Below are 14,050 nucleotides of genomic sequence, written 5' to 3' on the forward strand. Positions count from 1 at the left end.
GAGAGAAAATACGGCAGGACAGGGAAAATAGGTATAAACTCGGAGAAACAAATAGAAACAGAATCTTCTGTAAAAATGTCTTGTTTTTCGTCTCGAATGAGTTGTTTAAATATGATTTAAATAGGCTCCGCAAATGTGGAGAAGAATGCTAAGCAAAGTGTTCTAACGTGCTGTCCGGATGTCTGTGGCGTTAAAAATTGTGGTCGTGATCCATTTCATGGAGCTGAAGAAGTGAGCGAAGGTATGTCGTAACAATACTAAAAGTGTTTATTCTTTCAATTAAATTTGGATCAAAAACTGGTTTGGTCACTGTTAAAAGCTACAGGTGGATGTTTGCTTATGCAGAATCCGGTGAGAACCAAATAAATATGTACATAATACTCTGTTTTTTGTTTTCTAAGTGTTTTCAGGATTTAAAACTAGTTGTTGAGTCATTGTTTCGCGTCGGAGTCAAAATCCTGGGTTGTCCAGAAAGAAATAATGAAAATATGTGTAGTTTTTGCTATTTAGGTTTTGACATTTCTTCGAATTCGTGGTGGTTTTGAACTATGAAACGTCTTTATCGTAGTTTAATCGTGCTTGATTTGACTTGTGCTTCTGTTATATAAGAGTCATTTTGTTGCCATCCAAGATATCATCTAAAGGTTGATGTTCATTTCATTATTGAAGACATGGACAACAGAACAATTTCACGGTGGAATGCTTCCATTTTTTTGGGTATAAATCTCATCAACATTTGCATACGTACGTATGCAGTTGCGCTGTGCATATGTATGTATTTATTGTGTATGATTATAACGTAATTAACAAAACCAGAACAAAGAGTTTGCAGGAAATATACCTATTTATTTTTTACACAAATTTGATTTTTTATGCATTTACTGCCTGCACCTAATTTGAATTTAGCATGGTTGTGTTGTATTACTATATAATTTCCCAAACTAAATAATTGCGTGCTTCTCCCGTTTTCATTTACAATTAGTCTTAAACGTTGTGCTGTAAGTTAAAAGTCTGATTGTAGATGGGGATGTTTTGTTATCAGTCGTCTTGTATCAAATCGACAATTGGCATTATGCGTAGTACGCTTAATTCAAGAATGGTAAACAGCATGACTCTTTTGTTGTTGAAGGAAGATGGGTTTTTGCTAGTTTTTTTTACAATTGTAGCGTCTGTAAATATGTAAAAATCAGAGTCGCATAAAAATTGAGTTATTTTAAGTGGCATATTTACACAGGTAGGTTTAAAAGGTTATATTTTATTTTTATCCTGCCCATTTGTTCCTGATTTCAATGTCACATTTGCCTTTTTTTGTATTTCACGTTTATTTAAAAAACGACCCTTTTGAACAAATTCAATTAAATAGTCAACGTGGCCCGTTTTCCTCATAGTCCAGTAAACCAGATTTATGTAGCTACCCATTTACTTCTGAGAAAATAAAGGTCTACAAATAAATAAATACCACTTCTGCGAACCAGGCAGTGACGATGGTCGTGTGTGACTGACTGGGTGATAAATGTTGATGAACCGATACTCTATTGTTGTAAAATTTAACTTCACTTTACACGAAACAACGCACGAAGCCAACCAGCATGACCACCAAGAAATGAAATATGTATCTACGTGCAACAGACCGTATATCGTATTTGTTTGTACTGTAAATCTGACCTGAGACTCGCTAATTCTGCCTGGAACTCGTCCAAACGAGCATTTTCAATGAAATTCCTGGAGTGTGCAATTAAATAATTAATACCAAAGCCAATATTATTAAAACTGGATTCATGCTATGATACTCACTCCCCATAGTCCAGCCTAACGAGCCGTCCTATTAATCCTGAGCAGAAAAGTGAAGAAGATAGTAATCTACTTAAAATGGGTAACAGGGAAATCCACACCAACCAAGTATTGCTGCACTTTATGCACGAGTATGCGAAACGAATTACTCGTCGGTGGGAACTTATCCACGCCAATTCCTTATCGTTCAACAGCTTCTTCTCCTTTCCTAGGATTGAATACGATGAAATTCCACAAAAACAATTTTCCATGATGTAATGCTTGCTGCCAACATCTTTTGGTTCGAACAAAGGAAACAAAAGCATGGTCCACGCCACGTTATATTAAATACGACAGAACTCCGTCGTCGTCAGTTGTCAGTAGTCCTTGGGTTCGAGTTTGGATCGGGATCCAGCAGTATCACGGGATAGATAGATAAATAAATTATTTTAAATATCAAAATGAAACCTTTATTAGTCGCTATTTTGCTAATTGCCCACTTGTTAGGGGTGGCATTTTGCGGGTATTCAGAGGTGGGCACGTCGGGTGGAGGAGGAGGAGGAGGAGGGTATCCTGCATCAAGTGGGGGCAGTAGTAGTGGTGGTGGTGGTGGTGGTGGTGGTGGTGGTGGTGGTGGCGGTGGGTGGGGATGGCCAGCACAGCCGTCTCAACCGAAGGAACCCATAAACAGGTTTTATTCCTTTGACCCCAGTCGGAACCCAAGCAATGGGAACAAGGGGGGTCAAGGAGGCTGGGGAAGTAGTGGCGGGTCATCCTCTGGTGGTGGTCAGCAAGGGTCATCGGGAGGAGGCTGGGGAAGTGGTTCATCGTCAGGTGGTCAACAAGGGTCGTCAGGAGGAGGGTATGGCCGTTATCCTGCCAGCTCTGGTAACTTGATCATGCAACCATGCAGTACATACATATAGCTATCGCAGTGGTTTTTGAGTTCTAATTTTGTCCAGGGTCTTCTTCTTGGAGTAATGGGGGTGGCAGCAATGGTGGGAGCTACGGTGGGAGTGGCGGAAGTTACAGTGGGGGTGGATACGGTAGCAGCAGTGGGAGTGGATATGGCAGCAGTGGCGGGGGTTACAGTGGTGGTGGCGGAGGATATTCCAGCAAGGACTACGGAAGTGGTGGAGGTTACAAGGACGCTGGATGGGGATCAAATCAACGACAACCACCCCCATCACCCGGAGGAGGTGGTGATCGTTGGCGCACATCGGAACCACGGTTTCCACCTCCAAAACCGAACCGAGTCGACAATGGGGGTGGCGGAGGGTGGGGTCAACCAGCACCAACTAGTCCCCCATACAACAACAATGGTTGGGGTTCATCATCCGGGGGAGGCGGAGGCGGAAGCGGAAGCAATGGGCGATATCCCCCTGAACAGCCCGCTCCCGGCTGGAATTCTAACTCAAGACCGACGCCACCACCCTACAAGGCCAACAATGGGTGGGGATCAGGAGGAGGATCGAGTAACCCGAGGCCGACGCAGCCACCGTACAATAACGGGAACAGTGGATGGGGTTCAGGGGGAGGATCCAGCAATCCACGACCTACACCACCACCCTACAACAATAATGGATGGGGCTCAAACCAAAATGCACCACCACCACCCCCTCAACAAGGCGGAGGCGGATGGAGCCAACAAGGTAAGGATGAAAATGAGGTGGTCAATAAGATGGACCCCAAGTACTATTCACCAACAGCTTGGCCAGAATCCTATTCCAACATGATGATGCAAAATGCTATGATGGGGGTTTCAGGTAGTGGTGGTGGATATGGGTCATCGTCTGGGTCTTCCTGGGGCAGCAGTGATATTGAGAAAGGAGGTCGTTATTAGAAGAGGTCGGAGCAGTCCCCCCTCTGCCAAAGACCAATCCTCAATTACCTAAAGTGGGCAGTACAACCTTGTCTTCCTATCTTATCCCCGTCCAAAAATAGGATAAGTAATGTAACTCTAAAGTTATTTTGCACTCTGCACTGCACATTTTAAATTCTTGACCCAATTTTATTACTTTTCAGTTTTACAAATATTTTTGTTTGTCCACGTGTCATATTAAATGACGTATAGATAATAAAAGCATGACATGGAGCAAATTCTGCCTATGAAATTTCCAATTAATTTATTTACATGCGAATATTTACCTACAACATACATCCACCAATTGTACTGATTTGTTCACGGATAATAATAATAGAGTTATTATTTTTAGTGACTAGAATTATAAGCGAACGTTTTCTACCGTTGCTCGAAGGTCAGGTTCGTATGATATCTCTGCGTGAATTTCCCGAGACCTTATCGGTCAAAGTCATCCAATTACACTAGTTACACTAATTCAGCAAGAAGGAATTCCACACTCACTCACTTGTTGTGTCACAAACGATTAATAAACTGTAACAAGACGAGTAGTCTCATGGCATTGGGGTATCTCTTGCTCAATCTAACATTCACATGTCTCCACGTAATTTGCTGATAACTTATGATCTTTCACAAGACAGTGTCATAAATGTTATAATTTTAACCCCAATAATAATAACGACTAGATGTAAATTTTATACAATCTTAATTCTCCATGTCGAACCAGACTTCATATAAAAAAATTGACATTTATTTACTACTCGAAGAAAAATATGACCGCACATTAGTGTCGCAAATCACATCCACCCGTGTAAAAATACAAAATTCAACTGTATAATCTCTGTTTTGCGAAGAAAAAAGACTATTTATGGTTGTTTTATTAGCTCGCCCAATTAATTTACTATTATTAACTCATCGCAATAATATAGACGATGATTGGACTAGAAGAGCAGCACAAAAAGTGTTGCAACCTTGAGCTCCGGATACTCTTCATTTACAAACTTTGATGGGATTTTAATGTCCGTAAACCTTTTTCATTGTCATTTATCGTTGCTTTGCTGCTGCTGCTGCTGCCACGTTCCCACGCATGGGCTCAAGGCATTTAATTCCAATTTTCCAATTAACCATGAGATGCACTCGGCCAGGTATTGTTATTGTATTGCATAAAAATGCTTTTTGAGGCTAAAATGACTAATACTGACTGAGGGAGGATGGAGGATGATATGTACACCTTCAATTTATTTTTCAATTTCCTACACATCAGACTAGACTATTACGTATGTATTTATCTGAATATGTATCTTACCCACACACACAAAGAAACAATGCATTCGACTTATCCAACATTTATTCTTGACGTGGTAGGTATGTGTACTTCGCATTGTCAATTGTTCGCAATATTCTACGCTAGACTGGGATAAATAAAGGGATGATGGGTGGGTGGTGGCCATTAATATATTTCAGCGAAATGACGTATGTATATGCATAATAAGTAATACAGTGGCTCGCTTTAAGCGTAATTCTGCTTAACATGTTTCTGCGATAAGAGGCCTGGAAGGGAAATGGAGCATCTTCATTTGCATCTTAGGCTCTCAAGGGGCACGTACCGTATTTATGGATAAGCCTTATTCGCTCCTGGGATAAAGTAAGGATCGGAGCATGAATCTTCTCCTGATCCATTTCCTTGGACGACTGATTCTATACTCCTTTTGTTGCGAGTACTACTCGAAATAAAAAAAAAGTTTTCCGTGTCTGTGCAGTTAAAGCAAAGATGTGATTGTGAGAAATACAATTTGATCAAAGTTCGTTGATAAGATAAACTTCCTCGGTGGCAGCACTATTAAATGCAACATGTTCCCCGAAGCAGGAGCAGTAGTTTTCATTGTGATACTTTTTAGTGGCGTGCATGGTGGGACTCTGCTTGCACCTCCGCATTCTCCCGTGAAAGTTTTAGCTGCAGCGGGCATCGAGCCAGTGGATAAACTCAGGTATTACACTTTTAGTGAGGAGGAAGATGTCAAAAATAGAGAAAGAGACAGAGGAGCAGCATCTCCCTCGGGATCGAGTCATCCCTACTCGTCCAAAGATCCCTTTGAAATCCCGTCGCTCTCTGCAATTGCGGAAATGATGAGGAGATCAGAGAAGGAGAGAGGTCGGGATGCAGGACGAGACAGCTTCAGGGAGCGAGGCGGGTATGATGATGATGCTGGAGGTGATCACAACATCGGAAACAGACCGGAACACCGCTTCATTGAGAGTGATGATCGTCGTGATGGTGGTGACACGGGTTGGGGCTGGCCAAGGCCAGGGTCACGACCGGATGATCGGGATAGAAATGATGACGAAGGGGGACGAGGTGGTGGTGGTGGTGGTTGGTCATCGAAGGGTTCGACATGGACACAACCACTGCCGAGACCTCCGCCACCAACGTCCGCTCCTGGCGGGTGGGGTTGGAAAACGACGACACCACTCCCTCCACGAGATGGGTGGGGTTGGAAAGGTGGTAATTCTGAGGATGACGACTATCCTTCCCGTCCCTCATATGGAAAGGGGTCTTATAGTCCGGTAGACAGTAAGGACGCTTTTAGACCGTGGCAGATCGAGTCTGGTAATGATGGAGGTGGTGGAGATAATCATGGGTGGGGTCCCCCAACGACGGAAAAACCAAGGTATACTCCAAAGTATTTAGCAAGTGATGAAGACAAATACAAACCAATTCGATATCCACCTTCGATAACTGGTGGTGGCAGTGGCTGGTCACACTCTGGCTCTGAGACTGCTGGTAATAAGCCAGTTTGGCCGAGTAAAAATAATCAGGATGGATGGGACAGCAGCAACAACAATAGGCCACCACCACCCCCACTTGATGGCCCCGGATCACACTATTTACCACCGAACCGTGACCCTCCTTTGAGAGATCCTCCAAAATGGCCCTCCAATTCTAACGACGACCGCGGTGGTGATAATAATAGAAATGGTTGGGGCCCGTCTACCCCGTCTCCGTGGGGAGAAAATGAGCGTCCACCCAATCGAGGATGGGAGTCGTCCCGACCTCGTCCAACGGCTTGGCCTAGTCGAGACGATGAGCAGACAGGAGGCGGTGGAGGATCTAAAGGCTGGTCAAGCTGGGACAGAAATCCTCCCATCAGACCACACCCACCCCCAACACCAGGCTGGAGTTCACCCCGCGACAATCCCAGGCAACCAGGTCCTTTCGAATACAAAGCTGGCATTGACGACCTGACCAAATACCTGCCTCCAATCGAGACCTACGAGAAGGCGGAATATCCCCCCGGATGGTCTCGAGATCGACGCCCTTACTCCTCAAAGTTTGACAACTCCGTCGAAGACGATTCCTTCCCCCGAGCCCCCAACCATTACCGCATCGTTGCAGAGACCCCATCACCAGAAGAAATTCATAAAATTCTACACCAGAAACCAACTCAAGAACCAAAAATTTCAAAAACATATCTTCCCCCAAAGTTTCCCAGCAATAATAACAAAGCTCAGTCTGCCGGAAATGAGGGGTGGAGTCAATCAAAACCTGGCCGAAATGGGCATAATAATAACAGCGAGAACAAACGCAAGCTGGAAGAGGACAAGGAGAAATGGTACAAGGAAAATTTTCAAAAGATTCCACTTCCCAGCATTAATATTAACGAGCCTGAACCAGAGGGTACCAGCCCATCACCGAAATCAGGAAAGAAAGGCGATTCCGATTCTAAATCAAACCATCCGGATTTATCACCCGATACGTCACTTGATGGAAACGGTAAACCCACTGTTAAGCGAACCAGATACGACGCGCAAGGCTTCAAGTACATCCCGTACGACCATCCCGCATCAAAAAAGATCCAATCTCAACAACCCAGAGACATTTATTCCAGGGACGACGGTGAAAGAGACTCTTTTAAGCGTGCAGTAATAGAGAGAATCAAGGAAAAGTCAGAGCAGCAAAAGCAAGCTGGAGGATTATCGGGAGCAGCGAGTAATAAACAGGAAGTTGCGACAACTCGGTTGCAGGGGAGTGAAAGTCGAACCTCGTTCGTCCGTCGTACACTCACCAGCCGAAGTCACATTCCTTTGTGGAAATCTGATGACCGTCCGTCCTCCTCGTCAACCACGCAGGCAACGACGATAACGAGAAGGACTTTTGTGACGAGAACGACGCACATTCCGAATAAGCCGGACCCCGAGAAAGTGGAAGATTTTGGGAGAAAAATTAACATAATTAGAAACCGGACCCTAATTAAGAGAGAACAGGGTGGTTTCAAACCTGTCTCGGGACCGTTTGGGCCAGGTTCTGCGAAAGCTCGAGTAGTACGGAAAAGTGAAGCACTTGTGGTGGAACCTAAATCTGAGACTTGTAAGACTCTGCTTTGTTTATATGCGTATAATAAATACAGATTTGTTTGTGATAATAGGGTCGACCAGCGTATGCTCTTAGATTTTGATTAAAATTATGCCAATCAATCACAAATTTAATTAATATGAAATTTGCAAACACTATCTACCAATGCTGAGGTTTGGCGGAGATATTCGCATACAAAGAGGAGAAAGCGTGCCCTGAAGTTGACAAATTTTTCCACTTTTCAAATTTAGGTTAGAGATTTTCTCCTCTTGCATGCAAATATCTCCGCCAAAACGGAGCATTATTGGCAGATCGTATTTTTTCAAATTTCATATTAATTAAATTTGTCATCGATTGACACTAGTTTGCTCAAAATCTGTGAGCATACGCTGGGAGACCTCCATTATGAGTTACACAACAGATAACAAAATATTTTTCCCTTAAAAACTTTCAGCCAACCTAACGAATGTCACATCCACCACGGATTTACCCTCGACGACATCGCCACTTGCAGAAGTAGTTTTACCGTCAGAAGAAGAATCGAATTCCACTGAATCATGTTCAACGGGATCATGTTTACAGATCACTACCACCACCTTGCCCACGCCACCACCAAATCCCTCCAGCAGCACCACTACCACCCCCACAAAACCCACCAGTGCACCTAAACAACCTTAACTATAGGTTCAAAATATTTATCACCTCTAAATTTTGCAAAGCATCAATGATCATCATCCCTGATTGTAAATATTTCAATAATGTACATACATAAATTTTTACCTTTAACGACGCAATAAATATAACAAATAGGACTGGTACGAGTACTGCAGCATGTGCATAATATTTTGCACAGTACGAATTCTTACACGCCTATTACATATATCAACCTTGAGATATTTCATGAAAAAAGCAGAGTGCATGTAGTATGCAAAATTACTATAAGCTCGTTCTCGAGGTTGGAAGAAGCAACAAACAAATTGCGAATATTTTCAGTAGCTCAGCAGTTTTACATACATGGCAAATTAATCGTCGCTTATATTGATTAGTGCAGAAGTAAGGATACAAGGTCTCCAGAGGAGTCGTGGGAATTTTGCGAGATGCAAGCTCAAGATACGATCCTTCAACTCGACGTTTTTCTGCTACTCGTAACGAACCAACTCTCAGAATAACAGTTTCTGTTTAAATTTAAGACAATATTTCTGCCTGTATTTATGGACAATTCTTACAATACTTATCACAGGATGCATCTTTATGTTCAAATTTCTAATGAACACAATTGTGGAGGATTACACACGGTCAAGCAATTACTGACACAGTCACACAAATAATTTTTAGAAGGCAAAATTCTTACAAAACTGCTTCCAGTATCGATTAGCACTCTACGGAAACGCATTTTGCCCATCCTGGAGCTCAATTGAATGAGACGAAGAGCATAATTCCACCTGAACTTCCGTTGCGAAAATTGATTAAATTTATGAGTATGGCTTAGCCACTCGTAAGTAAATATGAGGTCGTGATTCAACTTTTTCCTCCTCTCAAAATCTGATGGGAATCTTATTGATCTGGATTTTATTCCGTGTTCCAGCTTGAAACTGGTTTAATGTAGCACATCCCATATCCCGTGTTGCCAATCAGTGCGAGTTATTTAGCAGAGAACGAGGAAGTTGAGAGGAGATGAGGTTGACATGCCGTGAGCTGTGTAGCTACGACCGTTCTGTTATCGTCAAACGTGACAAAATTAAGTTTTGGAGAATGTGGCGAAAGTAATGAATCAATGGCAATATCAACATCATAAAGGAACGAGGAAGGGGAAAATCGGTGGTATTGAATTGTTTGGGTGAAAACCAGAGATGAGGAAAACTGGGAGAAAGTAATTGATATTTACGTGAAAGTACTCTTTTCGCCACCTGAAAACGACGTGCATACGAGGTGTAACTTACAATAAGTAGATAATTAGTTTGACTTGGTACTTGGTATTGCCGTCGTTTATTACATTTTATTCGTCTATATTCCAAATTGGGTGCGTAGTGAAAGAGATAAAAGCGTGGTTAAGACCAAATTTGTTACATATTTTGATATGCCATTATAAATAGTTTTAATCAACTGGCACCTCTTTTTTGGAGAGAAATTAATGGAAAAGCGTGCCCATTCAGCGGAAATTAATTTTGTATTATTCATCCCATTTTAATTACAATTACACTAATTGAAAATAAATCTCTAAAAAATAACTAGCATGGATAATTATACAATTAATTAGTGTCGTTTTCGACGATGCTTGCGATCTTTCCCATGATAATGATATCGCTTCTTTGGCATATTAATGTGTAGAAAAATTTCTCCAGTTCCCGGTTCAACTTGGTGTTTCTCCTCGTGTTGTTGTGGAATATTTTCAGGCAGTTTCGAGTCTTGCTGGGCGTTTCGGAAATCTGGCCCCTTATCTTCTGGACTTTTTAGAACTTCAGTATTCGCAATTTTTTTAGCGGGTGGTTCTTTCGAGGGAGGAGAACGTGGTCGCTCCAGTTTCGGTAGTACCGAGGCCCTCTTTCCCAAAGGTTTCAAGGATGGTGGAGGTTGTTCTTGAGACGTTCTCTTCGGGTTTTCACCTTTGGCTTGTCCCAAACTCTTCCTTGGAGCTGAATAAGTCGGTTGAAAATTTGATAGTTTCTTTTTAATCGTTGTGAGCATTCCTTGCCCTGAAGGTCGAGGTTTCGAAGGTTTCTGCAAAGGTTCGGGTGCCGGTGGATTTACAGGGTTTCGTTGTTCCAGATCAGTCTGAGGTACTGATGAACGTCGACGTGCTTTCTTTTTACTTCCTTTCTTGGGTTCGCTTTCGGACTGAGGTGGTTCTGAGGAGGCCTGTTTCGGAGGGGGCTCATCTAATTTTTCTTCCTTCGGAGGAATAATATCTTCCGATTTTGCGCGTTTTTTCGATTTTTTGTGTCGTTTGTGGTCCCTCGCAGTGTTTTCTGCTGGAGCCACCGTCTCAACTGGGATTCGGTCAGTTACTGTGATTGGAGCAGATTCGTGTTTTTTAGGCTGTGCGTCCTCCTCTTCTTTGGGTTCGTCTTGTTTTTCATTTTTAGCCTTTCGTCTTTTCTTGTGTTTCTTGCTTTTGCTTCCGTTGTTATCCATTTCAGGTGCGGATGCAGTATTTTCTACATTTTCCTCGCTTTCTTCTCGATTCTTGGGAGCCTTTCGTCCTTTCGAGTGACGCCGTTTTCCCTTCTTCTTGTGTTTCTTTTTCTTGTCAGGTTCTACTGTGGGGGGAACTTGATCCGGCGTATAGGTCGCCTCTTGTGGCTGAATATCTCCGTCCCCTTCCGGTGGTTTGTCTTCTTGTGGCAAAACGGATGGTTCTGCGTGCGTCTCCTCAATTGCTTTGTCTTCATCTTGCTTTGGTAGGTCTATCGGGGTGACAATTGGTGTTTCTTCGGCCGGTTGTTCTTTGCCCGTCTCTTCGTCATCCTCGATTTCAAGATCGCTTGGAATGAAGTCGCGAGGCAGGTGGGAAAAGGGCGATCTGCGATGCTTTCGTGAGCCTCGGGTTGCAGTTCCATGCATAACTTTCAAACTTTTTTTGTCCCCATCAGGCTGGACATCGACGTAAAGGTCGTTCAACGCCATCACGATGTTGAGGAGTGACCAGGTGTCTCTCGGGACCTGAAAGTCATCCCATGTCGTGTTGCTCAGAGCTTCGTCAATTCCATCTGCACAGCAAAATATTGATGATTGTGGTTACATTTTAGTAACAATGGAGGTCTTCCAACGTATGCCCTCCGATTTTGTTCAAATTAGTCTAAATCGTTCACAAATTTAATTAATATAAAATTTGCAAAAAGGTGCAATCTCCCAATTCGCAAATTTGAGAGATATTTGCATCCGAAGAAGAGAAAATGTGCCCGAAGTTCATAAACGTTACACTTTCCGAACTTACTGCACGTGTTCTCCTCTTCGGATGCAAATATCTCCGCCAAACCTCATCATTGGCATATAGGTAGTGTATTTTGCAAATATCATATTAGTTAAATTCGTGACCGATTGACATTAATTTGGTCAAAATCGGTGAGAACACATTGGGAGATCTCCATTGTATGCACGTATAAATTGTGTAACATGTAGCAGCATTGCATTTCCTGATTATTACCGAGCAATGGGTCACTGGGTGAAAGCATGAATTTTTTAGCCAGCCATGCCCAAGTATTGCGTACTTCTCGTTTCAACGATTGTTCTCTCTTGGATTGTTGCAACCAGTACAAGGGAAGCATCGGCAGTTTGGCAGTTTCCGGATGAAGAATCATTTTCTTTTTGGTCGACTCGAAATAAGCGTGAATCGCTTTGGACACAAAGTAGCAAAATACGATTGCTATGCACAAACAGAAGTAAATCGAAGGTCCGAGTGGGATGGGGTACAAGGGTTCGTCAAACCCAATAAGCGTGTCCCAAAAGTCGGTAACAAGTGGGAACGAATAGTTGCTAATTTTCAGAGCTCCGATTGCATTTAGTAACGAGTATTCATTCTTCTTGTCTGTATTTTCTTGCTGAAAAATAATAAATTCTGGTAGTTAGAAAATTGCATAATTCAAAAAAGACCAATTTATCGAATTACCAGTCGATTACAGAATGTTTGGTCGCCTTGTTTCTGATATGACTCACAGTCTCTGACCACAGCGAATGCATCCTTCACCGCGATCAAGATCAGGCAAGATAAAATTAGCGTGAGCCTTATTGCCAAATACATTTTGAAGTGGTTCCAATTCGATCTCAAAGAGGACCAAATCGTTTAGAAAACAAGGCGTTATTTTGTTGAGAAAAAGTTGAGGAAAAGTTGAGATTACTGATTTTTACCAAATACTCAGAGTCAATAAAATTTGCTGCAATGAATGTTGAGAAAATCGAGAATTTACTATTGTGTAATTATGGAGATGTTGTTACGACATCGGTGCATATTTTCGAACACATAACATTCATTTCACCAAAAACACACTCTTTTACTCTCACATACTGTATGATTGATGAATATTTTATGATATTTTATGTCGTTTATTACTATTTTAACTTAACTATTAATTTAACTTTATGCAGGATGATTATGATTTGAAATGTTAATAAAGCGTGGTTTGTTTTGGTCGATGCTTGTATTTATTTTGCAGATAAAGGAACCGAATATCCGCAGTTTGCCACGTGCCACACATTTCTTTGGACATTATACTTTTATAGTTGTCGCACGTACATATGTAAGCAGAGGAAAGAAAGGAAGCCAAATGGTGTGACTAACTACACACTTTTTTAATAACGGTGCTCCCGATGGTAACAAAACAAATATTGGTACGAATAACGCACACGTCGCATATTGTGAACCACACAATGCACACAAATGGTCCATATTAAAAGACTTTCTTTCTCCTTACGATCTGCTGCTCTGCCCAACTTTCTCCTTGCGTATGCATGAACACACGAGCGGAACAAACTGATAGCATTTCCAAACATTTGAGAAGATTTTTATTTTTATTTAAATGGAAACTTCTGTCCTTCTAGATTGCAAAATGTTGCCAAAATTTTGCGAGGTTTCCAATCCGGTGGATGGGCATGGAATTTGTTTCTTTCCTGGGAACCGATAAATCCACTGCAGGTGAAAACTAGTGAAAATATTCGAATTAACATATGCTGCATCTACAATTTAATTGAGAATCTGCATCGAATAGTGATCACCTCACTAAAATTAATGATGCATTTCCAAAATTTCTAGAAATTGAATAACCCAGCCGTATTTGACCTCTCGTGTGTGTTTGTTTCAATCCAATTCTATCATGCCGGCTGATACCTTCATACATGCAAATTCACCAATTTCTTCCTAGCATCAAAATCGAGAATGCGAACAAGGACTTGAATACAAACGAGTTTTTGGGCGCACACGTCGCAGAGACCATGGCGTTGCTCAACATGGAAAATAATATATTACTTTCACTCTAGCGAACAAGCATAACCAATAACTAAAACGAAACCTGTGTCCACCAACCAATGCATTTTTTATGGTGTAGCAAATATTGGTTTTATTCTGGTTTTATCCT

At 42.0% G+C, this 14,050-nt stretch overlaps 2 protein-coding genes across 2 annotated transcripts; both read left to right on the forward strand.

The window, feature by feature from the left end:
• The first annotated feature begins 1,813 nt into the window (after window positions 1-1,813).
• On the forward strand, window positions 1,814-3,884 carry LOC110858554 (loricrin). Its single transcript, XM_022107371.2, has 3 exons — window positions 1,814-2,658; window positions 2,733-3,422; window positions 3,537-3,884. The coding sequence occupies exons 1-3, from the start codon at window positions 2,232-2,234 to the stop codon at window positions 3,611-3,613; spliced, it is 1,194 nt and encodes a 397-aa protein (XP_021963063.1). The 5' UTR covers window positions 1,814-2,231; the 3' UTR covers window positions 3,614-3,884.
• Window positions 3,885-5,056: 1,172 nt separating this feature from the next.
• Window positions 5,057-8,800, forward strand: LOC110858555 (trinucleotide repeat-containing gene 6B protein). The gene is made up of 2 exons (XM_022107372.2): window positions 5,057-7,997; window positions 8,437-8,800. Exons 1-2 carry the CDS (start codon window positions 5,483-5,485, stop codon window positions 8,658-8,660), a joined length of 2,739 nt encoding a protein of 912 aa, XP_021963064.1. The 5' UTR covers window positions 5,057-5,482; the 3' UTR covers window positions 8,661-8,800.
• The last annotated feature ends 5,250 nt before the right edge of the window (window positions 8,801-14,050 follow it).

The sequence above is a fragment of the Folsomia candida genome, unplaced genomic scaffold, assembly GCF_002217175.1.
Source record: "Folsomia candida strain VU population unplaced genomic scaffold, ASM221717v1 Fcan01_Sc021, whole genome shotgun sequence".
NCBI lineage: Eukaryota > Metazoa > Arthropoda > Collembola > Entomobryomorpha > Isotomidae > Folsomia > Folsomia candida.